The 12,125-nt window shown below is 38.8% G+C and overlaps 2 protein-coding genes across 8 annotated transcripts in view; one reads left to right on the top strand and one right to left on the bottom strand.

Annotated features, from left to right (window-relative positions):
- The window catches only part of CHD9 (chromodomain helicase DNA binding protein 9), an 86,687-nt gene that overhangs the window by 11,373 nt on the left and 63,189 nt on the right, over positions 1-12,125 (bottom strand). For 6 of the 7 annotated variants that reach the window (XR_009487958.1, XM_059857098.1, XM_059857102.1 and 3 more), the window contains 14 exons: positions 11,927-12,106; positions 10,198-10,308; positions 9,326-9,522; positions 8,344-8,543; positions 7,718-7,877; positions 6,802-6,891; positions 5,892-5,995; positions 5,656-5,773; positions 4,922-4,979; positions 4,528-4,570; positions 4,150-4,369; positions 3,825-4,027; positions 2,686-3,594; positions 374-537 (listed from right to left, as the gene is read on the bottom strand). Coding sequence is in view for 6 of the 7 variants with exons in the window: in XM_059857098.1 (XP_059713081.1) it covers positions 374-537; positions 2,686-3,594; positions 3,825-4,027; positions 4,150-4,369; positions 4,528-4,570; positions 4,922-4,979; positions 5,656-5,773; positions 5,892-5,995; positions 6,802-6,891; positions 7,718-7,877; positions 8,344-8,543; positions 9,326-9,522; positions 10,198-10,308; positions 11,927-12,106 (2,757 nt within the window). In the remaining variant the exon portion in view is untranslated. The remainder of the gene's footprint in view (positions 1-373; positions 538-2,685; positions 3,595-3,824; positions 4,028-4,149; positions 4,370-4,527; positions 4,571-4,921; positions 4,980-5,655; positions 5,774-5,891; positions 5,996-6,801; positions 6,892-7,717; positions 7,878-8,343; positions 8,544-9,325; positions 9,523-10,197; positions 10,309-11,926; positions 12,107-12,125) is intronic. The other variant, XM_059857100.1, reaches the window with a different exon arrangement.
- AKTIP (AKT interacting protein) overlaps positions 1-12,125 on the top strand; it is a 67,733-nt gene that overhangs the window by 50,820 nt on the left and 4,788 nt on the right. The window lies entirely within an intron of this gene.

The following is a 12,125-nucleotide window of genomic DNA, read 5'->3' as shown; positions in this document are numbered from 1 at the left end:
TCTGATAATTTCACAGTTATTTGTCAAATAAATTTGCTAAAAGTACAAGTTCTGTAAGCAAACACTTATTTCTGAGTTCAAGGCTCTCTGCTATATTTGATCTAAGTAAACTTTTTACTCTTTGAATGTCATTGTTCCCAATCTGCCAAGGACCTGTGACATTACAGTTATACTCCCCTTCAAAAATTAAGAAAAGCAGTACCTAGATTTAAATGCATGTTTCAGGAGTCAACGTAACACCTCAAAGGGCCTGAAGCTCAAATCCTACAGCTATTTTCCCTGCTTCTTGGTTCTAACATACTTAACAGAATATTCATGTTAGAGTCCACCTTCAACTGCTATTTTGGTTTTCAAGGTTGCTTTATGAACTTGCCTTTGGCCAGTAGGATGCAGCCAACATGTATCCACCTTGTAGGAGATAACCAGAATTTGGTGTTCCATTGTTCATCTGGAAACTGTCTTGTGTCTCATCTTGTGTGGTGCTCAGAGAAGCCACACTCTCTTCATCATAGGCTTTTATATGTGGGGTTCCTTCTGCTAAATAAAATCACCAAAATCATTATGCTGTAAGGGAATTAAACACTCACTGTAAGAGGTTCAGGTGAACAAATCAGACACAACAATGTTCAGAGAAAGTTCAAACACAAAGTTAAACTGAAGAATTAATCTCTTAGATTTTTCAGGCTGATCCTTTTCTAGAGATGTAAATTCCACACATATTCCTGTTAGTATTTCGAAGCTTAAGATGTTGAACATTTAGCTATTTGGAAACAGACAGGCTTCAGAGCAATCTAACAGACAGTCTTCACTTAACATATTTATTTGGTAAGACAACATTCAGTAAAGCATAGAATGAAATTGAAAGCAGAGGTGTCTATCATCAGCACATGGCAAATCCACTGGGAGAGTACTTTAGAAGAACCATTTTGTTTACTGCATGGAATACTGGATGCTCCATGCCTTGAACATGTGTGCTTGCATAATTCAGTTGTTCAATTTTTGATCACTGAGCATTTTTCCCTATTATCTTTCCAATGTGTCCTCTGACTTTCTTGAATTTCATCATTAGTATTTCATTTCTGCCTCCATTCAGACAACAACAGAAGTTGCACTATGACATGGGGAAACAGTCTGAAACAACAAAATAAAGTGTTGCCTGAAAATCTAACTACTACAGTAGCACAAGGAGTAAGAGGGGCAGCTCTTCAGAAATTAGATTTGTTCCTAACAATAGCTCTGTACTGAGTCATCTGATGGAATCCAGCATTCCCTTCAGAGATTCTTCAAATGTGGAAAGTATGGAAAAGGGTCACTGCCATTGAATAACCAATGAAATAAAACCCAGGTTTGAAATTAAAATACAGATAAAGTTAAGTGCACCTTCCAGCCTATACCCATCTCTTCAAACTAACAGCAACATCACCAAAAAAACCCTCCAAAACAAAAAGGCCAACTGATTTATGAGATTCTGCAGTCTGAGGAAGGCAGGATTATTTGCCTAAACAGACTGAGCTGATACAAAACAAGCCAAATATTTGGACTTATAGCACACTTATGATAAGCACAATCTCTATCTGAATATTTATGTTATATAAGCATTCCTTTGCTGTCATTGTTTTACTATTTGCATACCAACTGTTTCCTCTAAAAATGTCCTTTCCCTGCTACAGGCAGCAGCATATTAGTAATTTTCTCTAAGTGGAATTTTACTTGCTCAGTCATCATTTCCCCAGTAAATTAACCCCATGGTTCCCATCTGTCATCCCCATGGACAAGGAGATCCATCTGATTAAGACAATGCCTTTTCCCCTTAGGTATTGGAAAAGCACAGGTTCTTAATCCCACTGCCTGCCTTCATTTTCTTCCCTTCTCTATTACCATTTGTATCGCACAGAGAAATCTTTCCATATTCTGAGTTTCAGTGGGGAAAATAGAGACCACTTCACAGCAGCAAAGTAAGAAGTGTATTAAATAATGAATAGTTGGGTTATTAAAAACTCTAAATCACTTTATCAGAGGTTTTTGCTTCTAGTTTGAAGCTTTCACTGTGTCTTTGTTACATGGTCTTATGTGCTGCAGCCACCTCAGTCTTGGCTAAGCAGATTTTTTTTCAAGTGAATTTTTGAAAAGTTTTTAAGTGTTTCAAAATTTTCAGTGTAAAAACATTGCTCAGGCACTGCAAAGTTCACATCAGAAATCAGCTGACATGACTCAAGTTTGGACAGAAGGAAGTTGCAAGTTTTATGAAAGAATACACGAGGAAGCTACATAGACAGATGAGCAAGAGTGGAAAAAACAAACAGGGATATCTAAAGGATCTGTTTAGAAAGAAAAAGAACCCATAATGGGGAATACACACAGTATAAAAACACAGAGCGTATTTCCAGAAAATGCTGTCGATTCCACTGTCTCACACACGAAAAACATGCACAGCAACCTTGCTTAGGGATCACAACACATCCTAAGTACCTCACCAAGACAATGACATGGAGCAAACAAAAAGCAGTATTCCTGAAATTCTTCCAACTCACTTGGAAGAATCAAGCAAATCTGCTTATTTACATTACATTATGTTTAATAAAGTTTACTTCTGTGGAATTTAATAGCCTTTTAAAGACATTTTTGCATTAAGAATAAACTAGTTCAGTAAAGAATTATACTGCAGAAGTAAGACTACACACATACCACGTTTTTGTGCCTCCTCTTCATCACTATCACTCTCTTCAGACGATGATGATGATGATGACGATGATGATGAGGACGACGAGGAGGACGATGAAGATGCTGAAGAACAAGATGAGGATGATGAAGAGCTAGAGCCAGATCGAGAGTGGGAACAAGATGAGGAAGACGAAGAGGATGAAGATGATGACCTGGAAGAACAGGATGATCTATCTGAGTCAGAGTCTGAGTCAGAGCTAGAGTCAGACCCCCTTTTGCTGACTCTCTGTTTTTTGGAAGCTGGGTTTGGAGTTAGAGGCTCTGTCCTTGCTGCCACCATGCGCCTGTCTGTCTCAGCCTTCACGCTAGGTCTGTGGTCTGTCATTTGTATTGGGGTGCCATTTTTGGGACTCAAAGGTTCAGATTTCAGTATTGTCTGTGTCTCCTCTGTAGACATAGATTCCTCTTCAGAAGATTGAGGGTCCTCTTTCAGATTTTCATTTTTAGCTTTTGTGTCCTCAAAAGCATTCACTTTAGCATCTGACAGTCTTGACTGAGGCGTAAGAGGAGAAGCAGATAATGCCATCTGGTACTGGTGCAAGAGTGGAGTAGAAGTCCTTGAGAGAGCCACTTTGTTCTGATTATAGTTCCTCTGGGCAGACATAAATGAGAGTTCAGGATCACGAAGAATATGATAATCTGTCCGGCTGACTCCGTGCTTAGCAGCTCCAATAAGCAGATCCCTGTCGTGAGTCCCACACTCCCACCAGACAGGCAGGTCAGGGTTTGGCTGGCACAGCTTTAGCCTCTCAAACAGCTGGGGGTGCCTGAGGGCCTGTTCCCGCACTTTCCGCAGGAGCTCGATGCGGTACAAAGTCCGGGAAGCGCGTTCCTCTGTGATGGGCTGGATGAAAAGGTTTGGGTCCACGAGTTCTGGATTAGAACAAAACAAATGAGAATCTGCCAAAACCAACCTATCAGTACTTTAAGTAGATGACTAATGAGTTAAGATGTGTCTCCCCATTATAAGCTTTCAATTTTACCCTCAACAGGTTTCCTTAATTCTTCCTCCCCCATTTTTATCTTCCAACATATGAAAGAAAAACCTGTTCAAGGTAGGCACTGACAACACAAATTTAAAAAGTACAAACATATACACCCACCTTCTTTTGAGGGGAGGCGACAGACCCTCCTGCACATTGACATAAATGCATACAGGTACTTCTCCAAGCTCTCATCAGTTTTCTTGTGCAGCCGAGCCATCGCTCGAAACTTGGTCCAGTCAAACCGTCCCCTTTCAGGGTCAAACACCACTCCAAATGTGGACACGACTCTGTAAAAGTCAGCTTCTTCTCTTCTTGTCCATCTTGACCAGCAAGAAAAACATAAGAGATTCTGTCAATTTCTTCACTGTTTCACACATTATGTCTTCACCATTTTTTTTACGTAAGGGCAGACTGAAAAAGTACATTTGCATGCTGCACATACCTTTGCTGTCTTTCAATCTTAGCAGCCATCTTTGGATTTAGTGCAGCTTCTTCATATGGCAGCTGCATCATATTGGTTTGTACTGGGAATGCTGGCTGGATCTGCTGGGCCTGCCTGTTCTTACTCGTGCGTTGATAAGCGGTGATCAGACGGCGCAGCCGCGTTGTTAAGGCAGACTGAGTGGGCCAATAGATTTTGTCCCCTTCCATCATTTGTCCATCTATATGAAAACCAAGTCATGGGAAAAATAAAGAAGTTGATTATTGCTGGTGTCTATGGTTCTACATTAGGTAATTATATTTTACCTAAGAATCACAAGAATTAAACAACTCAAAAGACAACAGCAACTGGCTCAGATTTGTAGTTTTTTGGATTTACCTCCATCTGCTATTACGAGATCACCTGGGGATGAAACATCATCCTGTAAAAAAACAAAAGTGAAGCACAATTTAAAACACAGCCCTCTCCAGAGATTTAGGTTAAACATATATCTTACAACTATTTCTGAATATTACAAAGAACAAAAGTAACAAATAGTTTGGATAAAAGGCTAACAGGGCATACAAAAGAACTATGCAACAATTCCCTACCATTCCCACCCACCCAGACACCTTCAGAAACTCATGGAGTAAGCTTTATCAGTTTAGAGAAATACAGGAAAAAAAACAATTGCTCAAGAAAAAGGTGGAAGTATTACATTACAAGTGAATGTATGTTGAAGTGTCTAAGAGAATGAGTGTTAAAAGGAGCTATTAATTGGTGCCTACTATACCTCTATGTCATCTTTAAACAGTGCTGGTGCTGGTTTATACTCTGGATCTTCTACATCCCTGTTAAAATTTCAACACAAAAGAAGCCATTTTAGTAATCTTTTACACTACTAAATGAAAAGTTCTTACAGTCTTTTCAATTAAGCAAAACTGATTTAAATTTAGTAAGATACTGCATTTAATTTTCTGTTTGAAATGAAGAAAGTATTTCATGGCAGCTTTGCCTTGAATCCTGCTCCCCCCAAGTCACTGTACCATCCAAAGATATTCTTTGTGACTAGAACTAAACACCTCAGTGATGATGCAATGAATAAAAGCAGTTCTCTCTTCCAGCAGTTACCAGTAATTCTCACGTTGATCTACTGGGGTCACTGGTCAGCTACACAAGACTAAGACATCAAAAGCTGACCTGAAATCAAGTTGAACAGGTTTGTAGCACTCCACCCCTGAATGCTTTTGCACTTCAGTGTCTAAGTAATATTTTTAACATATCAACACAAGATGGAATCCTTGTCAATAACGAGTTGCTGCATTTTTCCCCTTACTGTGAAATCCCAAAGTTCAGTAGTTGTTATACCAACCCTCTTTTCCATCCTATGGGAGTAAAATCAAAGTAGTATCCCTTACAATAGTGACACCAAACTCATGTAAAACCAGACAGGAAGAGAATAAGGTACAGCATGTAAATTCAGATGTTTGCTTTAAGGCCCCAAAACATTCCCTTCCACTTCCATACCCATCCATATAATCATTTGCTCTCTGTTCAGCAGCAACTGCTTTTTCATCTGGTTTTCCAACCCTTTCCAAGAAGCAAAGAGCTGGGTCTGCTCTGATAGTGTTGTATTTTTCATAACCTATAATGGAAAAAAAGTGGCAAAAATTCAACTTCCAGAGTACACCAAAAAATTGAGTGTAGGGTGTTTTTATTTTGGGGTGTGGGGAAGTACATACACAGCCACCCTCATTACTCACCATGTTTAAAAACTCCAATTAGAAGAGATTTATCTGCATCTGCATCCCACCACTCAGCAGGAACTTCAGAGTGGTCTGGCTCAGGAACCCAAACATCAATTTCACTAAAGACAATCACCAAAAGCATACCATCATCAACAGAATTCAGAAGAAGAAATAAATTTTTAAATTTTTAGTACATTTCTACTTCATGTGGGACTTGAAACTTCTCTCTTCAAGCACATAAATACAGTAAAACCAGCAATACAAAACACCCAGACAGCTTGGTATTTAGTATTTGAGACCAGTAATAGCTAAGAATACAAAAGCAAAACCAGTATATAACATTCTTCCTCTCTAAGTGAACTTCACCAACTCCCAAGCAGCCTGTGCTTGCACAACATTGCAAACCAAGGATTATCGTGGTTAGTGTTTAATAGCATAAGAGGGATTGTTCCTCACTAGTATTTCTGAATCAAATTACAACTTTCTATCTGCCACAAGCTCCTGTAGCAGTGAGTTCAAGAATTTCCAAACAGCAATAGTTGCCTTTACAAAAACAAAAAAAAAAAAAAAAAAAAGGAAAGAAAACCTGAAGGCATTAATGGAATACACAGCACATAATCAAAAGCAGGGGAAAACCTGCCAATTATCATGTCAAGTACATAATTCTATCTTTCACTCACTTTTTCAGTCTATTTGACTCATATTATTTTACTTTATATAGCTAGACTCATGAAGAGGAATCAGGACTTCCTCATGTCAAGTTGATGAAGTGTTTAGTAAACAAAGAGAAAACAAAAACATGTTCCACACAGCCTAAGGATAAACACATTTAGTTTTAACATTTCTTATTTAGGTCTAGGCAGATTCTTGAATATTCATCTGACATTTGAAATAAACAAGTAAAAATACTTTCTCTATAATTCACCTGGCATCAGTTCCATCAAAGACCTTTTGGAATTCATTACCAATGACTTCTTGCTTTAAGTAATATAGCATTCTTACTCGAAGTAAGACTCTAAATAAAGAAAAAAGAAAAATACAAATATTAGGACTAAAAAAGCTTTAAATAATTGTTGATGGTTTTGTTTTGTTTTTTGTTATACCACAGACATTTCAAGTCATTTTCCTAAAACATACTTATTTCTTTCAAATCCTGAAGACCAGGGTCAGCAGAACACTCTCACTTGCTTCATAAGATACTGATAAGAACAAAGTGCTATTTCCCTTTTCCTGCTTAGAACATGTCCTTAAGAGAGGATCAAGTGGGCTGACAATGAACATCTTCTCCTTAACCATTCCTTTCCTTCTCCCTCACAATTTGGTGCAGAACCCCAATGACTTCTCCATGCTTTACCTCAATTCTTGACTACAGCTGTATGAATTGTCCAAGCAGAATATGACAAGTTTTGCTACAGAAAAATCATTTATCTAAACCAAGTACATTCACTGCCATGAATGACTAAGCTTTCGCAAACTGGTAGCTCAGATTCTCTGAAGCCTAGAAAACATGCCAGGGAAACAGCATGTGAGATTGAGGGGCAACAACTTCAGTGCTTTCAGTCTCTTTGATTAGCACTCCCACTCTTTAGTCCCTTGGCTGCTGCAAGGCATCCCAAACATGTTAGCAAGAGATCCCTCCCTAGAGAAAAACAGTTTCTTCAGAAATTGTAACAGAATTATTTTACATGTGAAATCATCTGTTCACCTATTTATTCTAATCAAACTAACACCATTAAAACTTCTTTCTTCCTACTGCCACAACTATTTTAAAGTCTCAGACAATGAGAAACTAGAAGAAAAAACAAGCATTGAAAGACATTCACAATTCAGCTACTGCTTACTTGTTGCAATGGTGTTTTATGTGCTTTTTGTAGCCTTCATCTTGCAACAGATGCTCTGGATTGTATTTTCGAAGCCATTCTGCTTTGTGTATATCAAAAGTGCTAGCCTGGGTCTTCACTTTTTTTCCTTTTCTTCCTCTAGGCACAGGGGCTGATAAGCCTATATAATGTAAAATATTACAGGTATAGACATAGATGCCCACAATATTGATAGTTCCCATATCCTACATAGGTATTGAATCTGCAGTGCAGGAACACCACTAAGATCAGTCTCTGTATGTGAGTCTTTTTGTGTCTCAGAGCATCTCTGGAGTACACATCACCAGTAAGGACCAGCTGGAGAGGGGTCGAAGAGGAGTGGGCTGTCTGTCACCTACCATGAAATAGAACAGGTTCTTCTGAACTGGATTGAAAGCTCACACCAAACACCATTTGGGTAAGCCATCAAATCCAAGACAAAGCAGCACTGACATTTCTTTGCCCATCAGCTAACTTGTATGCTCGAAATAAATCCTATTTATTTCAAGTAGGATGTGTTCAGAGAGGGCTTTTTGCTGTTTTTATCCTAGTACCACAGGCACACACATAGGAAGCTGTTTAAATGCAGGAACACATGAAGTCCTTACCGAGGTGGTTCTGTAACTCTCGTGTCTGCCCATCCTCTGTTGGGGTGATGAGATCCCATATAAAACTCTTTATTTTCTCATCCCCTCGGTAGTGAACAAGGCAATAGGCTAACAGGGCTCGGCAAATGATCTCCACATCCTGCTCATTCAGCTGCCTCTTGAAGCGGCCATGGGACAGAATTTCTCTCCATCGGCCCCACCTAGTCCAAAGTGAAACACAAATCAGCACCTGGAAGTGAAACACTGGGGTAGCTACAGACTCCTCGTACAAAAGAGAATTTTTCTCTGAAATACTTAGCTTTTAAATTTTTTCTTTCAGCTTAAGTTACTGAGAAGAAATAATAAAGTAACATTTGCAACATTACTCCACCTGATTAAAACAGAGTTTTAAACAAGAAGTGCCTCTTGACAAAAAATACGGATGATTGTTTTTAACTTCAAAGACACAAAACTGATGGGAACTCATTGTGACAAGAATGCTGTTATTTTTCTTTTAAGATGGGTGACAGAACACCTAAGATTTGATTTCCAAATCAAGTTATCTGATTTCAGTATGCTTAAAATAACTGGTTAGATTTTCAGTTCCTATCTGTGCCTCACAGAAGTGCAAGATGTTCTACAATTATGAAAATCAAGTTACCTACGAAGGCATTATTTCAGACATTTTTTAAGGAGCCTTGAGCCTGCCTGCAGCACTTACTGTAATGATTATTAGAGAGACTCCTGTAGTGCCCATGTTAAATGCTGTAATCTCATTTGAAGAAAGATTTTCACCCTTCTTTCTTAATGTTTCTTTAATTGCAAATTGTCAGGAAGATTTATTACAGGGTGCAAGATAAATTTCTGTTCTAAAAACATTTCCTGCACACACTCCAGGTCATTTCTAATACAGAGTTATGTTATTCCACAAAACCAATTTACTACATGGAAAAGGAAGTATTTTTAAAACCCTTGAGAGAATGCAGAAGGATGTGCACAATACCCATAGACCAGCAAGTTCTTCTCCACACGGAAGCACTCTGTCCTTCCATAGCCATTGGAGCGGTCACACGGCCGGCGCAGCTTTGGCTTTTCGTCACCCTCACTCTCCACCTCAGACAGCTCTGCCAGCTCATCCTTTGTAGCACTGAAGGGCCGTGTTTGCTTCCTGATTCTTGGGGTATCAATGACAAGGCTGTTCTGCAAAATTGCACACAAACCTTGTGAGAGAAACGGTCGGTGAGTTTTTCTCAAATACACAGCTCCAGTTCAGAAACAATTCCTATCTCTTGCCATTCACAGCTATTTCATGAGGACACTGAACACCCATGGAGCAAGTAAAACATTCTGTGGTATTTAAGGCAACAAAAAATGAGTTTCATATGCTATTGTCAGTACATTTGTTACAAACAACACAGAGTATGTCATCTGAGCTGAATACTCACACAGACTACTCTGCAGTCTTTCAAAGGGGGCACTGAAGCCTTTTTGAATCAAATGCATGGGGAATGTCTTCCAGTATAGGACACAGATTTCAGTATTATAAAATTTATACAGGTTTTAGTCACTTATTTTGCAGATTCTAGTCCAAGATTTACAAACAGAAAAATGGGGCAATCAGAGTAATTCCACACTTTCAATCATGTTCAGGTCTTTAACAAAAAGCAGAAATATCCAAACTTTTTACTGGACAGGACGGAAACTGGAAATACTCCATCTGTCAGCAGGCTGACTGCTCATGCACAAATAAGCCAGCAGAAAAAGTTTGATTTGTTGAAACATTAATCGAAAAGCACCAGAAATCCCATACCTGCAATTTCAGAATTCAACAGTAGCACATGCTTGAAAAAAAACACACATTAAAAAAGTACTTACTCTACCACTGATAGCATCAATATCAATTTCTGCTTTTTTGGCCCATTTCTGCCAGAAGTTGGGATCATCTAGTGAAATATCAGTCCTGTTTCCAGATGCAACGAAACTAGCCTGTAATACATAAAACTAAAGCTTACCAACATCATACATCAAAAGTTTGTAGTTTGCCTCACTGCTGTAAAGATTGCCTGACCTTATTTCATCAAAAATCTCCCAAGCAGCTGTTAAGACTTTAGAAGTTACTTACACTGCAAAGCAACTCAAAAGCTCTCCTCCCCCTTAATTTTTAAAAATCAGATCCATATTATATCTGAAAAATCTAATGAACTTTTATGCACCATCAGGAGAGAAGAACATTAAGCAGCAAGATTCTTCTACTTCTAAGTCTGAATCTAAATTACTTGAATGGAAGAAAAAAGAATCTTTTGAAGAGGCTTATCAGCATTTGGGGATTTCATCTCATGCAGAAGTACTCGCTGGAGGGAAATTTCAAAGGGGTGTTTAAGCTGCCAGCAATCAAAGCCTGAGTGCATGGAATAGGCTTAATTTCAGAAGGCATTTAAAAAACCCTGATACACTGCATTTGGGAAAAGAGTAAATACATATAAAAATTTCTAACTCTTCTGATAAAAAGACAGTGATGATCATCTTTAGAAATCTACTTCTTATTTAAGGCATAATCAGCAAGATATAAGAAAACCCAAATAAACATATAAATAAATAATATTTTTAAATATTGCCGTTTAAGAATATAAATATACATTTACAATATTTTAAGTCTTCTTTTTTTCTTTGCCTTTTTAATTCTTTTGGAATTTTCACAATTGCATTCATGAAGTGCCCACACCCCAAGCTCACTTTTACTGCTTGATTACACTCTCAGCCCCCTTCCCATGTACATATATGTATCTCCACTCACTGCTATTTTAGGACACCTCTTATTCCGCTTCTCCAATTCTTACCAAAAAAGCTCAACGTTCAAAATATATCCTTTGTTTATGCATTTTTAGAATGCATTTTTAACCTTATTAATTACTGCCATATATATTTTCCCCTGCCCTTAATGTATCTAAATACAACCATACTATAAGCAAATTCATTTCAATATTCTTGGCTAATGCAGCTGATCATATCTCACACAACCCCCAGCCTTTCCCAAAGCAGCACAGATCCATTACTCATCTTTGCTCAAGCACACTCCTTGCACCTGGCCTTTACAGATTCTGTCTGTGGCAATCTGACTTTTTATGTGCATGTTAACAGAAGTGTACAGATGCAAGAACCCAAAACACGCACCTCACACACAGCCCCATGAAACACAAGTAAACAGAACTTAAAAGTAAGTGTAGGGGGATACAGTATGGGTGAATGAAGGTGGCATAAAGGTAATCTTAGCCCCAATGAGTTGCAGCTGGACCAATTACTAAAGATTAGAAGCAGGCTTGATCTCAACAGGCCACACCTGTAGCCAATAAGAACAAGTGGTATAAAGAGTGGATTGGTGGGCTGTGGAGTCAGATGGCTGCTGCAAGGACCAGAACAGCCAGTGCTTACAGGAGCTGCCTGTGAGAAACACCGAGGAGGTATGCAGCTCTGGTGATATGAAATCCTTGCACTATAATGACGTTAGAACTCATGCTAGCTAAGACAACAAGTAAGGCCTAAGCTCTACAACATGCAGTCACATTTACAGCTCTTCACTGTCACAGAACACCCTGCTGCTCTGCACCTTGGCAAACGTGGAGCCTCTTCCCTCCGACTCGATCGTGATGGTTTTGGTCCGACGCTGCAGGATCTGGTCAATGTCTTCCTCACAGAACTTGGAGCCTTCATCCTCCTCATCCATTATGGCACCATAGGCACCTCTTCGAAGCAAATCTTCTATTTCCTTTTTGGAGAGTTGTTGGATCTGAGCAAATAAAATCAGG

The sequence above is a fragment of the Haemorhous mexicanus genome, chromosome 12 (genome assembly GCF_027477595.1).
Source record: "Haemorhous mexicanus isolate bHaeMex1 chromosome 12, bHaeMex1.pri, whole genome shotgun sequence".
NCBI classification, from domain to species: Eukaryota; Metazoa; Chordata; class Aves; order Passeriformes; family Fringillidae; genus Haemorhous; species Haemorhous mexicanus.
Note: the sequence above shows the minus strand (reverse complement) of the source record. Positions and strands in the feature narration are given on the sequence as shown.